At 43.0% G+C, this 14,533-nt stretch overlaps 1 protein-coding gene across 2 annotated transcripts in view; it reads right to left on the bottom strand.

The window, feature by feature from the left end:
- Positions 1 to 14,533, bottom strand: part of dus2 (dihydrouridine synthase 2) — a 109,710-nt gene that overhangs the window by 80,484 nt on the left and 14,693 nt on the right. For both annotated transcript variants that reach the window (XM_060837733.1, XM_060837734.1), the window contains exons 3-4: positions 2,367 to 2,412; positions 1,347 to 1,438 (exon numbers count right to left, since the gene is read on the bottom strand). In XM_060837733.1, coding sequence (XP_060693716.1) covers positions 1,347 to 1,438; positions 2,367 to 2,412 — 138 coding nt within the window. The remainder of the gene's footprint in view (positions 1 to 1,346; positions 1,439 to 2,366; positions 2,413 to 14,533) is intronic.

Raw genomic sequence — 14,533 nt, 5'->3', positions numbered from 1 at the left:
TCTTCAGTCAGAACCCTAAACCCAGGCAGCCTCAGGGTGACAGTCACCCTCCACAGATAAGGGCAGTTATGAAGTTCACATCCTCCTGAGGCAACACAGCTGACCTCTTCAGGTACAGTGCTGTGCTGTGCTCCCCAGTCTGAGGCAGGAGAATGAAAAGGAGCCTTAACCCCAGGACATTCTACTCTCCCTGCAACTGCCAGGTTACTAATCCCTGCTTTATCATCTGGTCATTGTCAAAATGTAAATACAGACTGATGTTCATTGTGAGAAATATTGTTCATGGAACACCAGAACACTGAGAGGAGAACACAGAATGGCCCTCATTGCCAGAATGATGGGCCAGTACAGCATCAAGATAGCTGCCCAAGAAACAAAGCTCACTGAGGAGACTCAACTGGAGGTCACTGGAACTACACCTATTACCGAATTGGCAAGTCCAAGGAGCAGCCTGGATTGTCAGCTGTGGGCTTTGCCATTTGATTTGAACTGTGGTGTACAATCTTGACTCATTTCCTGCAGGGGTCAGCAATCGTCTTTGTTCAAGTCTTGCCGGAAACAATCTATAACCCTCATTAAGTGTCTATACACCAACACTGATGTTCAGATGAGAAGCAATCTATAATGGCCATGGCAATGTAATTAGGGGTGTTCCCCATCAAGACAAACTCTCAATTCTTGCTGATTTCAACATCCAAGTGAGCACAGACTGTAGCAGATGCAAAGGAGTACTTGGATATATGCACTGACACAGCAAAACCCAGTGGCCAGCTCCTTCTCTATAACTACAGTGAGTTTGGCATAACCGTCACACACACTGTTTCTCTACAAGCAGACAAACTGAAAACAGCACAAATTTCCCAGATCCAAACACAGGCACATTTTAGACTATGCTATTTGTATAGCAGTGATCTCAAGGATGTGCACTCGTCCTGTATGCGCAGAGGAGGAGGATGCTAGTCTGTCCATCAGCTCAACAGGAAGATTGTTTCTGAAATGATATCTAATATACATCGGCATTGACTCAAGGCACTGAAAAAGGTTAACTTTTTACACATTGGAAATGGAATTAGGAATGAATTTGTCAAAGGGAGATGGTAAATCTGAAATATCAACATTCTGAAATTAATGCAAAGAACTTTCTACATCTTCACATTCCTGTTTCTTTTAAGTTTGTTACTATGCAAATCTAAAGGTTTCTCATCTAGAAATTCCCATCACGTGCAACACACGAGCAGTGCAATTTCTCCAGGGTTAACTTATACATTTGCAGCTATTCAAATAGACTATATTGAACCATCAGTCAGTGTTTGAAATTTTCACCAGAATGGATGGGTAATTCTTACCATTTGGAAGACAACATGATTCTTTTCTCTTTCACAAGTCCTAAAAATGACTCGCTCATCTGTTGCAACATAATCTATGGTGTCCAGCATCTCTGAGAAAAATAAATGCAGACAGGCTTAGGAAGATGAATGAGAGCATGTGTAGGAATGATTATGGATAGTGGTGGTTAGAAAAGGTATAAACAAGGGTGTGACATCTTAAATAATAAATTTTCCTTAGAGTTTTGCAGTTATATTTGGTAAGAGTGCCCAGTAACGAAAGAATCAGAACTTAACTCAATGATGCCTGTAACCACTTAAATTACTCATGATTGTGCAGATCAGGCCCCACCCAAAAACTGGCCATGATCCTGTGGTACTCGGCTGACTCAGGAAGGCTTTTCAAGTTGCACCTATTTTGCAGGGTGCATAATGCTTTATGCATGTTACAACTGACCATCAAAATGATTGACTGTTTAAGCACAGTTTTTCAAGCTATTACCAGTAGTTTTAACATTAAGTTACTCCCCAAGGCTGGGCACTAATTAATAATGGTTATTGCTGATCAGTACATTGGTGCCTACATGCTCCCACTTTTAAAGTATTGAGAAAAACTTGTTACTATTGGAATGAAGATTAAAAGGTAACACATGTTTTGTTTTAGAATGCTGCCTGATCACATTGGTTTGTGAAAAAAAACTTATGCATTTGATTCCGTGAATTAATGGGAATTGAACAGAAACTTCAGTGCAACCTAAATAAAGCAAGTTCAGGTACACTGTGGTTGCAACATGCCATCTGCACCAAAAGAAGAAACTCTGGGCCACTGTGTGCAAGCCAACTGAGGTCCTATTCCCAACCCTTTACAGTCATGTGTTTAACTCCTACTTGGAAGGCCATTCCTGTTTGCTGTAATACCAACAGTTTACCCTTTCGTTTTGTCAACTTCCTTTGCTGAATACCAGAAATCTATTTAAAACATTCATTCCGGAAAGGAAGAGAGAAAAACCATATGAAGAAAGAATAAATTTGTCGACTCACCATTCACGATTCTTTTGCACTGTATCATTTTCAAGTCAATCAATTCCTATTTAAAATGGAAGAGAAAGGATAATCACAAGCTGCCCCCAATCTCACTTCTGCGTGACACTCTGATAGCTCAGTAGTTAGCACTGCTGCTTTGCAGTGCCAGGGACTCTGGTTCGATTCCAGCCTCGGGCAACTGTGTGGAGTTTGCACATTCTCCCCATGTCTGTGCGGGTTTCCTCCGGGTGCTCCGGTTTCCTCCCACAGTCCAAAGCTGTGCAGGTTAGGTGAATTGCCCATAGCATTCAGGGATGTGTAGGTTAGGTGCGTTAGTCAAGGTAAAATATAGGATGGGGGGAATGGGTCTGGGTGGTTTACTCTTCAGAGGGTCGGGTGGACTGGTTGGGCTGAAGGGTCTGTTTCCACTGTGTAGGGATTCTATTTATCTCAAATTAACACCACAGAATTTTCAAAGCACTGTTAAATTCAGGTTGGTGAGAGGCATTTGACCCAGATTATCATCATGAAAGTTGAAAAATGTAGTCCAGGAAGATGAAATATCACCTTGATCCAATGATATGAAGCTGACCTGCACTCCATCTCTGTCAGATTGGTGTCAAAATGCATCGTGCACTGCCTCATTGTTCCAAACAGTTAAACCCTTTGTTTCACACACCAGCTTGTAACTTTCTTAGAGAAGAAATTACATTTATATAGTAGCTAGCATGGCCTCAGAAAATCCTAAAGCATTTCAAAGTGAATGAAGAGCTTCTGAAGTATGGTCCCTGTTAATGGTAGAAACAAGAGAACCAAGAGGTGCACAGCCAAGTCCCACAAACAACAATGAGATAATATCCATATTATCTGTTGTAGTGTTGCTGGCGGAGGGATAAACATTGGCCAGGCATTTCAGTTCTTCCTTGAATTGTGCTTTGGGGTCTTTGCTCTCCTACTGAAAAGACAGACAATGTCTCTGTTTAATGTCTCATATGAAAAACAGCGCTTGACAGTGCAGCACTGCTTCAAAACCACAGTGAAGTGTTAGCCTGGAATATATCAACTCAAGTCTCTAGTATGAGACTTGGACCCTTATCTTGTGAAGCTACTGTTGAGAAAACTTGCCTACTTTACCTTTGGAGGAACACCTGAAAGGTTATCTTATCGACTGTCTCCATTTTGAAATCTAAGCCCCAAAATATTACTTGTATTATCCAGTTTACATTGCAAAATATTATTTGAATGACATACAGAAATTGTTCTGGGATTGATAAATGAGCATATTATTTAAAATTAAACTGTGACCAGACAAAGGTTCATGTAAGCAACGAGTAAAATCCAAGTATGAAATCAAGAAGCTCTTGCTACGTATGTCTACATGTAGAATAAAGTTTCAGATAGATCAGTGAAGATCTAAATCTGGAATCACTCTTTTTAGACAGGCAAATCAAGACGGCTTATATGACTTCAACAATCTGAAATTATCTTCTGACTGTGTCCAGATTTATGAACAGATAAACTTTGTTTTTAAAAAGGAATATCCTGAGAAGTATAAGCGTCATTTTGATGTGGGACTAAATTTACAAACGGGTCAGACCCTGTAGAGGTAATAGGTTACTTTTTCAGTTCAGTTTTTACTAACTCCTTTTTTATTTCCAGTCTTGGTAAACTGAATTCAAGTTACTACAGTAGGATTTTGAAGTAATGATTAGGTTAGATTAGATTCCCTACAGTGTGGAAACAGGCCCTTCGGCCCAACCAGTCCACACCGACCCTCCAAAGAGTAACCCACCCAGACCCATTTCCACTCTGACTGATGTACCTAACACTATGGGCAATTTAGCATGACCAATTCGCCTGACCGGCGCATCTTTGGATTGTGGGAGGAAACCGGAGCACCCGGAGGAAACCCACGCATACACGGGGAGAATGTGCAAACTCCACACAGTCACCCGAGGCTGGAATCGAACCTGGGACCCTGGTGCTGTGAGGCAGCAGCGTTAACCACTAGTCACCGTGCCGCCCCATTTTTTAAATCACCATTTTATTTTCCTCAGCTCTGGTTCCAGACCTTCCTGTCATGATGTTGCTATGTTTTTTAGATTAGATTGGGAATATTCTGTGAACTTCTTGGAAGCCTCTTGTGATATAGTGGGGTCTGATTTAAATATATATTAATACAATTTATATTATAATATGGATGGATTTTGGATTAGTGGTGTTGGAAGAGCACAGCAGTTCAGGCAGCATCCAAGGTGCAGCGAAATCGACGTTTCAGGCAAAAGTCCTTCATCAGGAATAAAGGTAGAGAGCCTGAAGCGTGGAGAGATAAGCTAGAGGAGGGTGGGGGTGGGGAGAAAGTAGCATAGAGTACAATCGGTGAGTGGGGGGGAGGGCATGAACGTGATAGGTCAAGGAGGAGAGGGTGGAGTGGATAGGTGGAAAGGGAGATAGGCAGGTAGGACAAGTCCGTACAAATCATGAGGACAGTGCTGAGCTTCAGGGCAGAGGAAATGACCTGGGAGTTGCAGTTGCCCATGTAAAGATGGGGTTTACTAATTGCCAATCTTTCTGAAGGCATAATCTTAAACCAGTAGAATGTTCGAGAGCAGCTGACTGAATGCCCTCCTGGTGCAATAGTGGGAAACTTGTGAGTGTTTTACAATCAGAAAGAGTAAATATTGAAAGGCATTGGCTTGGTTTTGGTTTAAGAATCAAGAACTGATAATTGTTTTGAAAAAAAGCAATAGATTGGAAAACCTCTGGGAGCATTTCATATAACTGGAGTTAAATGCAAGAGAAAGGAGTTTGTTCAGAATAGTTAGCCAAGAGGTTATCCCTGTATAACTTTGAGAATTCCACACCAGAAGTGGCTTGATTGAAACATGAAGTGGTATTTAAAGCTGGGAAAGCTAAGCATTGTTGTGGGAATAATTAAGGAAGAGGCTATCAAACTCTCAACTCTGGGAATTAAAAGAAAAATATAAACTCAAACCTATAGATGTGGCAGAAAAGGGACCCTTCCCTGCCGAGTATTTGAGTGGTGAAGAGTGATAGGATGTCGATGGGATTGCACTTTGCTGCGTGTTTCGAAATCTCTCAAATGAAACTAAATGTAAATTGCTGCGTTTGTTCTAATGTATCATCATTTATTTTACATAACAAACTCAGTTTAATTGCTAAAACTAAATCTGAAACATTGGTTGCTTATATTTCAATGAAAGGCCATCACATTAAATTTTAAAAAATCTATGAAGAGAAGTTTCAGTCTGGGAGCTGACTTTTCAAGTAGGAACAATAACTGGGATCACAACACTAAATTACTAGTTTCGTGATATAGCCATCATGAGCACTTCACCTTTCTTCATCAGGTCTTGAATTTTGAAAGGATAACATTAGCATTCATTTCAAGAGGGCTAGAATACAAAGAATACAAGTGCAGAGATGTACTGCTGAGTCAGTATAAGGCTCTGGTCAGACTGCATTTGGAATATTGTGATAATTTAGGATCCCATATCCAAGGGAAAATGTGCTGGCGTTGGAGGGGGTCCAGAGGTGGTTTAACAATATGATCCCGGGATGAAAGGCTTAACATACAAGGAACAGTTGAGGACTTTGGGTCTGAACTCAACAAAGTTCAGAAAGATTGGGGGGGGGGGGGGTCGGATCTCATTGATACTTACAGGATACTGAGAGGCCTAGATAGAGTGGACATGGAGAAGACCTAATAGCTTTGAAGGCCTAAGTTTTGAAAGTTAAAACTCACCAGGTTATAGTCCAACATGTTTAATTAGAAGCACTAGCTTTCCGAGCACTGTTCCTTCATCAGATGGTTGCGGTGTTGTGTGATTTTTAACTTTGTACACCCCAGTCCAACACCGGCACCTCCAAATCATAAATTGTGAAAGATTGCACAAAATGCATTTATTTAAAGTTTTGTGGAAAAATCTGGAGTGGTTTCTTCAGAAGAGATCATTGGAAGTTCACTATAGCCATTGGAGCTTGTGTCAACAAGGCTTCCTGGAAATCCCAAGACTGATGATAACCACTAGCTTTACTGCAGATGCCTACTGGGAGCTGTCTTAAACATGGATGGACCTGAACATGTTTTCCTCCAACTGAACCAGATAAAAACAAGCAGCTATCCAAACTGGCTGAATCAGAAGAAGCTTTGTTTAGAACCTGTTGCCAAGCTGATCTCTCTCATTCTGTGGAAAGTTGACCCTCTCTGTTGGTTCAGGATGAACATTTTTTGACAAGAAATTGGAGGGAAATCTTAAGATTGTATTTCCTGAGCAAGTTGTGGCTCCAGAGATAATGCATCATGATCAAATTTGGCAGAACATCAGAGCACCAGACTTTGGAAAATTTCACAATTGATCCTTGGCTAAGACAGTTTGTTGTTTTGAAAGTCACTCGCTCGAGAGAAACCTGTTCTTTTCTTTTTTCCTGAAGAATGCATACATATTCGTGTCTGTTTTGAGAATAGTTAAATTGACAATCATTTCTACTTGAGCTGAAAAATGTGTTGCTGGAAAAGCGCAGCAGGTCATGCAGCAAAGGAGCAGGAGAATCGACGTTTCGGGCATAAGCCCTTCTTCAGAAATGAGGAGGGTGTGCCAAGCAGGCTAAGATAAAAGGTAGGGAGGAGGGACTTGGGGGAGGGACATTGGGAATGGGATAGGTGGAAGGAGGTTAAGAAGATGGTGATAGGCCGGAGAGGGGGTGAGGGCGGAGAGGTCAGGGAGAAGATTGCAGGTCAAGAAGGCAGTGCTGAGTCTGAGGGTAGGGACTGAGAAAAGGTGGGGGGGAGGGGAAATGAGGAAGGTGGAGAAATCTGCATTCATCCCTTGTGGTTGGAGGGTTCCTAAGCGGAAGATGAGGCGCTCTTCCTCCAGGTGTCGTGTTGCCGTGGTCTGGCGATGGAGGCTGCCAAGGACCTGCATGTCCTTGGCGGAGTGGGAGTTAAAGTGTTCAGCCACCGGGCGGTTGGGTTGGTTGATGCGGGTGTCCCAGAGGTGTTCTCTGAAATGTTCCGCAAGTAGGCAGCCTGTCTCTCCAATGTATAGGAGGCCACATCGGGTGCAGCAGATGCCGTAAATGATGTGTGTGAAGGTGCAGATGAATTTGTGATGGATATGGAAGGATCCCTTGGGGCCTTGGGGGGAAGTGAGGGGGGAGATGTGGGCGCAAGTTTTGCATTTCTTGCGGTTGCAGGGGTATGGGCCGGGAGTGGAGGTTGGGTTGGTGGGGGGTGTGGACCTGACGAGGGAGTCGCGGAGGGAGTGGTCTTTCCGGAACGCTGATAGGGGTGGTGGGGTCTGTTTGGAGGTATCTGCAGTCCTCACATTCTCCTAATCATTTCTACTTCTATGTTACAGAGTTTGGTTTTCAATAAAACTGCAATAATTAGTTGCGTTTTTTGTTGATAATTAAATCCATTAGAGTGGTTATTAAGAAACCTGGTTGATCGTTCTTGTTGTTTAAAACTAGATGTAATTCACCCTCTTGGTAACTGAGGAAAGTATTTTTATTTTACGCTGTGCCCATTGCGTAGTGGGACCGGTTCATTCTTCCAGCCTTGGCCATTGTAGTTAGCAAGGCAGGGAGCTGGGCAGGTGTCACTGCAGGGAGGTGGCATCTCCCCCAAGACGGAACCACCTTATTTAAGCCTCCATCTGTCCATCCTCTAACACAGGACACTCCATCTCCACCTCCCATCCTTGCTGGGCTTCATCTGTCAGGCAGGCTGTATAAAATCGCTGGTGTACCTTAAAGCTGGAGACCTCAGGATTATCACCCCCAAGGACTGCTTGTGGTCACAGTCGTGACCCTGGCACAGGCCTGAGTGCAGATTGCCCAGTCAATCAGATCGATTGGGAGCTCTGTAAGGCAGGGCTTCCCTCCAGAGGTGGGTCGAGGTTCGTCCTGAAACAAGCAGCTTTTTCCCGTCATCCCCCTGCATTATCCATCCGGCCAACCTTTCCGTGGAGATGTTTAATCCTACCCCTGATAAAACCCAGCAAGGTGTTGTTGGAACTGCATAGGAGCCCTCTCCCTTTCTTGCTGCAAATCATTAGAACACATTGGGCCAATTTCATATGTGAATTTTCCAACTCAAAACCAGAAATCAATGGAATGAAAAGTACAGAAGAGGCCTTTTTGAATACATCACCATCTGCTAAAATCAGGGGCGAGGAGGGGAATACGATTTTCCGATCAAGAGCGCAGCACCTGTTCACATTTCCAATATGCATAGCTGGCAGGATGGGTCCTGCTGGGGGAACATCATGTCGGAATGCTGCCCGAATGGGCACTGAATGAGTTCTTTCCCCACTCAGCGGTTAAAAGCCAATAAGAAGGTCCAGTGCCAGAATACAGCTTTCAATGGAACTTGCAGAGACACACGCGCAACTTCAAACTACGTTCATAAGTGAAAACAGGAAGATGCAGATTGTGAAATTGTTGAAAGTTCACTGATCCCAATATTGCTGTTAAAAATCTCCCATTTGGATGGAATGGATGAGGAGCATTTCATGCATAAAAGCAAAATATCACATGTGCTTTAAATAGCTGCCGTAATTCAAATGTCACTGAATCATAAATTCCAGATCCTTTTTTCTCCAGAATGAATAATACGACACCAATATTTTGAATTTCCAATCTGCTGTCATGCTCTTTATATCACATCTGGCCTTAATTAGGATAATTCTTTCCTTGAACAAATTGAAGCATTGTTACAGGAAATAACATTCACAAAGGCTTGTGGTAATTGAGGTTGATATTATATTTTGGGAATCCAGCTATAAATTTAGAAAAACAGAAGGGGTTACGTGCCTAGTTGTACAGCTGCCTGACAGTAAATCCAGATGGTTTGATTGTTAAAGGAGATCCCATATTGATTGCGTGTGAGATTATCTCAGTGAAACAATGGCAGCATACTCTGAACTTACCACAAAAAGACAAGGAGTCTGCCAGAGAGGTGTTTTTGTGATTGGGATGCACACAGTTACGCTTTAAGCCATTCACTGGCTTGTAAAACAAAAGGGAGCTTAGGTAAGAGATAGCTAATTAGCATTCAGACCAAGATACAAGGTCAATGTATTGCATGGCACCTTTGGCAAGAGGGCCAATCCTTACAAATGAGTGAATAGTATGTTCAGATAGCAGAAGATTCAGACAGCCAGCAGGGAAGAAATGCTGCTTAACTTTGCAAACTATTGCAGCTAGCTTAGAATAGATTCTAGATTACATTAGATTAGATTCCCTCCAGTGTGGAAACAGGCCCTTCGGCCTAATAAGTCATCACCAACCCTCCAAAGAGTAACCTACCCAGACCCATTCCCCTAATCCCTACTTCCTCCCACAGTCGAAAGATGTGCAGGTCAGGTGAATTGGCCATGCTAAATTGCTCAGAGTGTTAGTTGCATTAGTCAGAGGGAAATGGGTCTGGATGGGTTAGTCTTCGGAGGGTCAGTGTGGACTGGTTGTGCCGAAGGGCCTGTTTCCACATTGTAGGGAATCTAATCTAATGCACCTATCACTACGAGCAATTTAGTATGGCCAAATCGCCATACTAAAGTAAACCGGAGCACCCAGAGGAAACCCACGCAGACACAGGGAGAAGGAGCAAACTCCACACAGACAGTCACCCGAGGCTGGAATCGAACCCGGGTCCCTGGCACTTCGAGGCAGCAGTGCTAACCACTGTGCCAGTCTGTTTCTCAGCCTTCTGGCTTGGAATATGTATAGATTCTATCTATTTAATTTCAATACAGAACAAATTTGGGAGTTTAAAGCATTTATAAATACTATTTCTACCTGGATACAAGGCCTATGTGATTTAATTTCCCATGGATATGGGCTGACAGTGGAAGTTATGGGAAGAGATAGATCAGGTCGGAAGCCTTGCAGAATTGGCCTCCAAGGTATTGTTTTCCACCAGATCTCACCGTGTCTCACAAACTCACAACTTGAGAATCCGAGAGAGAAAGAGAGAGAATGTCTATGGTTCATAGAGTCATAAAAATGTACAGCACAGAAACAGACCCTTCGGTCCAACTCATCCACATCAACCAGTTACCCTAACTTAATCAAGTCCTATTTGCCAGCATTGGGCCCATATCCCTCTAAACCCTTCTTATTCATATACCTATCCAGATGCCTTTTAAATGTTGTAATTGTACCAGCCTCCACCACTTCCTCTGGCAGCTCATTCCATACATGCACTACCCTCAGTGTGAAAACGTTGTCCCTTAGGTTCCTTTTATATCTTCCCACTCCCACCCTAAACCTATGCCCTCTAGTTCTGGATTCCCCCATCCCAGGGAAAAGACTTCTCTCTATTTATCCTATCCATGCCCCTCACGATTTAATAAAACTCTAAGGTCACCCCTCAGCCTCCACGGCCCCAGGGAAAACAGCCCCAGCCTATACAGCCTCTCCCTATAGCTCAAATTCTCCAAACCTGGCAACATCGTTGTAAATCTTTTCTGAACCCTTTCAAGTTTCACAACATCCTTCCATTAGGAGACCAGAATTGCACGCAATATTCAAAAGTGGCCTAACCAATGTCCTGTACAGCTGCAACATGACCTCCCAACTCCTGTACTCAATACTCTGACCAATAAAGGAAAGCATACCAAATGCCTTCTTCACTATCCTATCTACCTGTGACTCCACTTTCAAGGAATTATGAACCTGCACTCCAAGGTCTCTTTGTTCAACAACACTCCCTGGGACCTGACCATTAAGTGTATACATCCAGCTCTGATTTGGCTTTTCAAAATGCAGCACCTCTTATTTATCTAAATTAAACTCCATCTACCACTGCTCAGCATCCGTTGTAATCTGAGGTAATCTTCTTTGCTGTCAACTACACCTCCAATTTTGGTGTTGCCTGCAAATTTACTAACTTATACCTCTTATGCTCACATCCAAATCACTTATATAAATGATGAAAAGTAGTGGACTCAGCACCAATCCTTGTGGTACTCCACTGGTCACAGGCCTCCAGTCTGAAAAGCAACCCACCACCACCACCCTCTGTCTTCTACATTTGAGCCAGTTCTGTATCCAAATGGCTAGTTCTCCCTGTATTCCATGAGATCTAACCTTGCTAATCAGTCTTCCATGAGGAACCAAATCAAGCGCCTTACTGAAGTCCATATAGATCATGTTCACTGCTCTGACCTCATCAATCCTCTTTGTTACTTTATCAAACAAAATTCAATCAAGTTCATGAGAAATGGTTTCCTACACACAAAGTCATGTTGACTATCACACCTTAGGTCATCTCCTCTGCCACACACCCCAAGTCATCTCCTCTGCCACACACTCCAGGTCATCTCCTCTGCCAGAAGCTCTCTTCCTCCCTCTACAAGGATTTCAGTGAGTCCCTCTCTCACTGCACACCCCAGGTCATCTCCTCTGCCCAGAAGCTCTTCAGCCTGCAAATCCTATCTCTAATCAGTCCTTGCCTTTCCAAATACATGTAAATCCTGTCCCTCGGGATTCTCTCCATTAACTTGTTCACCCCTACGTCACACTCACTGGTCCATAGTTCCATGGTTCTTCCATGCCACCTTTCCTAAATAGTGGTACCATGTTAACCAACCTCCAGTCTTCCGGCACCCCACTTGCAACTATCGATGATACAAATATCTCAGCAAGAGACCCAGCAATCACTTCCCGAGCTTCCCACAAAGTTCTAGGGTGCACCTGATCAGTTCCTGAGGATGTATCCATTTTTATGCATTTCAAGACAACCAGCACACCCTCCTCTGCAATATGGACATTTTTGCAAGATGTCAACATCTATTTCCCCACATTCTATGGCTTCCATATCCTTTCCCACAGTAAACACTGATGCAAACTCCTCGCTTAGTATCTCCCCCATCTTCTGCAGCTCCACACATAGGCTGCCTTATTGATCTTTGAGGGGCACTATTCTGTCCCTAGTTACCCTTTTGTCCTTAATATATTCATAAAAGTCTTTTGGATTCTCCTTAACCTTATTTGCCAAAACAATCTCATGTCCCCCTTTTGCCCTTCTGATTTCCCTTTTAAGTATACTCCTACAGCCTTTATACTCTTCTAAGAATTCACTCGATCTCTCCTGTCGATACCTGATATATGCTTCCTTCTTTTTCTTAACCAATCCCTCAATTTCTTTAGGCATCCAGCATTCCCTACACCTACCAGCCTTTCCTTTCACCCTAACAGGAATATACTGTCTCTGGACTCTCATTATCAAATGTTTGAAGGCTTCCCATTTTCCAGCCATCCCTTTACCTGCAAACATTTGCCCCCAGTCAGCTTTTGAAAGTTCTTGCCTAATACTGTCAAAATTAGCCTTCCTCCAATTTAGAACTTCAACTGTTAGATCTGGTCTATCCTTTTCCGTCACTATTTTAAAGCTTTTTGTATCTACCCAGGGAGATACTGAGGAAAGAGATCAATCTGAGACTGGTACAGTTGGGAAAGGGAACAAGTCAAACAGTCAGGGCAGGCAGGAACAAAGCACAAAATAAGGTAGGACTGATAAATTAAACTGCATTTGCTTCAATGCAAGAGGCCTAACAGGGAAAGCAGATGAATTCAGGGGCATGGTTCAGAACACGGGACTGGGATATCATAGCAATTACAAAAACGCGACTCAGGGATGGGCAGGTCTGGCAGCTTAATGTTCCATGATACAAATGCTACAGGAAGGATAGAAAGGGAGGCAAGAGAGAAGGGGGAATGGCATTTTTGATAAGGGATAGTATTACAGCTGTATTTAGGGAGGGTATTCCTGGGAATACATCCAGGGAAGTTATTTAGGTGGAACTGAGAAATGAGAAAGGGATGATTATTTTATTGGGATTGTATTATAGAATCCCTAATAGTCAGAGGGAAATTGAGAAACACATTTGGAAGGAGATCTCAGTTATCTGTAAGAATAATAGGGTGGTTATGGTAGAGGATTTTAACTTTCCAAACATAGACTGGGACTGCCATAGTGTTTAGAGTTTAGATGGAGAGGAACTTGTTAAATCTGTACAAGAAACTTTTCTGACTCAGTATGTGGATGTACCTACTAGAGAAGGTGCAAAACTTAACCTACTCTTGGGAAATAAGGCAGGGCAGGTGACTGAGGTGTCAGTGGGGGAGCACTTTGGGGCCAGCGACCATAATTCTATTCGTTTTAAAATAGTGACGGAAAAGGATAGACCAGATCTAAAAGTTCACGTTCTAACTTGGAGAAAGGCTAATTTCGACAGTATTAGGCAAGCATTTCCAAAAGCTGACTGAGGGCAGATGTTCAGGTAAAGGGACAGCTGGAAAATAAGAAGCCTTCAGAAATGAGATAACGAGAATTCAGAGATAGTATATCCCTGTTAGGTGAAAGGGAAGGCTGTTAGGTGTAGGGAATGCTGGATGACTAGAGAAATTGAGGGCTTGGTTAAGAAAAAGAAGGAAGCATATGTCAGGCATAGCCAAGATGGATCAAATGAACCCTTAGAAGAGTATAAAGGTAGGAGGAGGATACTTAAAAGGGAAATCAGGAGGGCAAAAATGGAGTTAAGGAGAATCCAAAGAGTTTTTACAAATACACTAAGGACAAAAGGGTAACTAGGGAGAGAATAGGGCCCCTCAAAGATCAGCAAGGTGACCTTTGTGTGGAACTGCAGGAGATGGGGGAGATACTAAACGAGTATTTTGCATCAGTGTTTACTATCGATAAGGACATGGAAGATATAGAATGCAGGGAAATAGATGTTGAGCTATAGGGAGAGGTTGAATAGGCTGGGAGTGATTTCCTTGAAGTGTTGGAGGTTGAGGCCTGACCGTATGGCAGTTTATAAAATCATGAGGGGTATTGACAGAATAAATTGACAAAGTCTCTTCCCTGAGGTGGGGGAGTCCAGAACTAGGAGGCATAGGTTTAGGGTGAGAGGGGAAAGATATAAAAGAGACCTAAGGGCCAACATTTTCTCACAGAGGATGGTATGTATGTGGAATGAGTTGCCAAAGGAAGTGGTGCAGGCTGGTACAACTGCAACATTTAAAAGGCATCTGGATGGGTATATGAATAGGAAGGGTTTGGAGGGATATGGGTTGGGTGCTGGCAGGTGGGACTAGATTGGGTTGGGATATCTGGTCAGCATGGACAGGTGGGACCGAAGGTTCTGTTTCCATGC

Source organism: Hemiscyllium ocellatum, chromosome 17 (genome assembly GCF_020745735.1).
Source record: "Hemiscyllium ocellatum isolate sHemOce1 chromosome 17, sHemOce1.pat.X.cur, whole genome shotgun sequence".
NCBI lineage: Eukaryota > Metazoa > Chordata > Chondrichthyes > Orectolobiformes > Hemiscylliidae > Hemiscyllium > Hemiscyllium ocellatum.
This window is presented reverse-complemented; position numbering and strand designations above follow the sequence as displayed.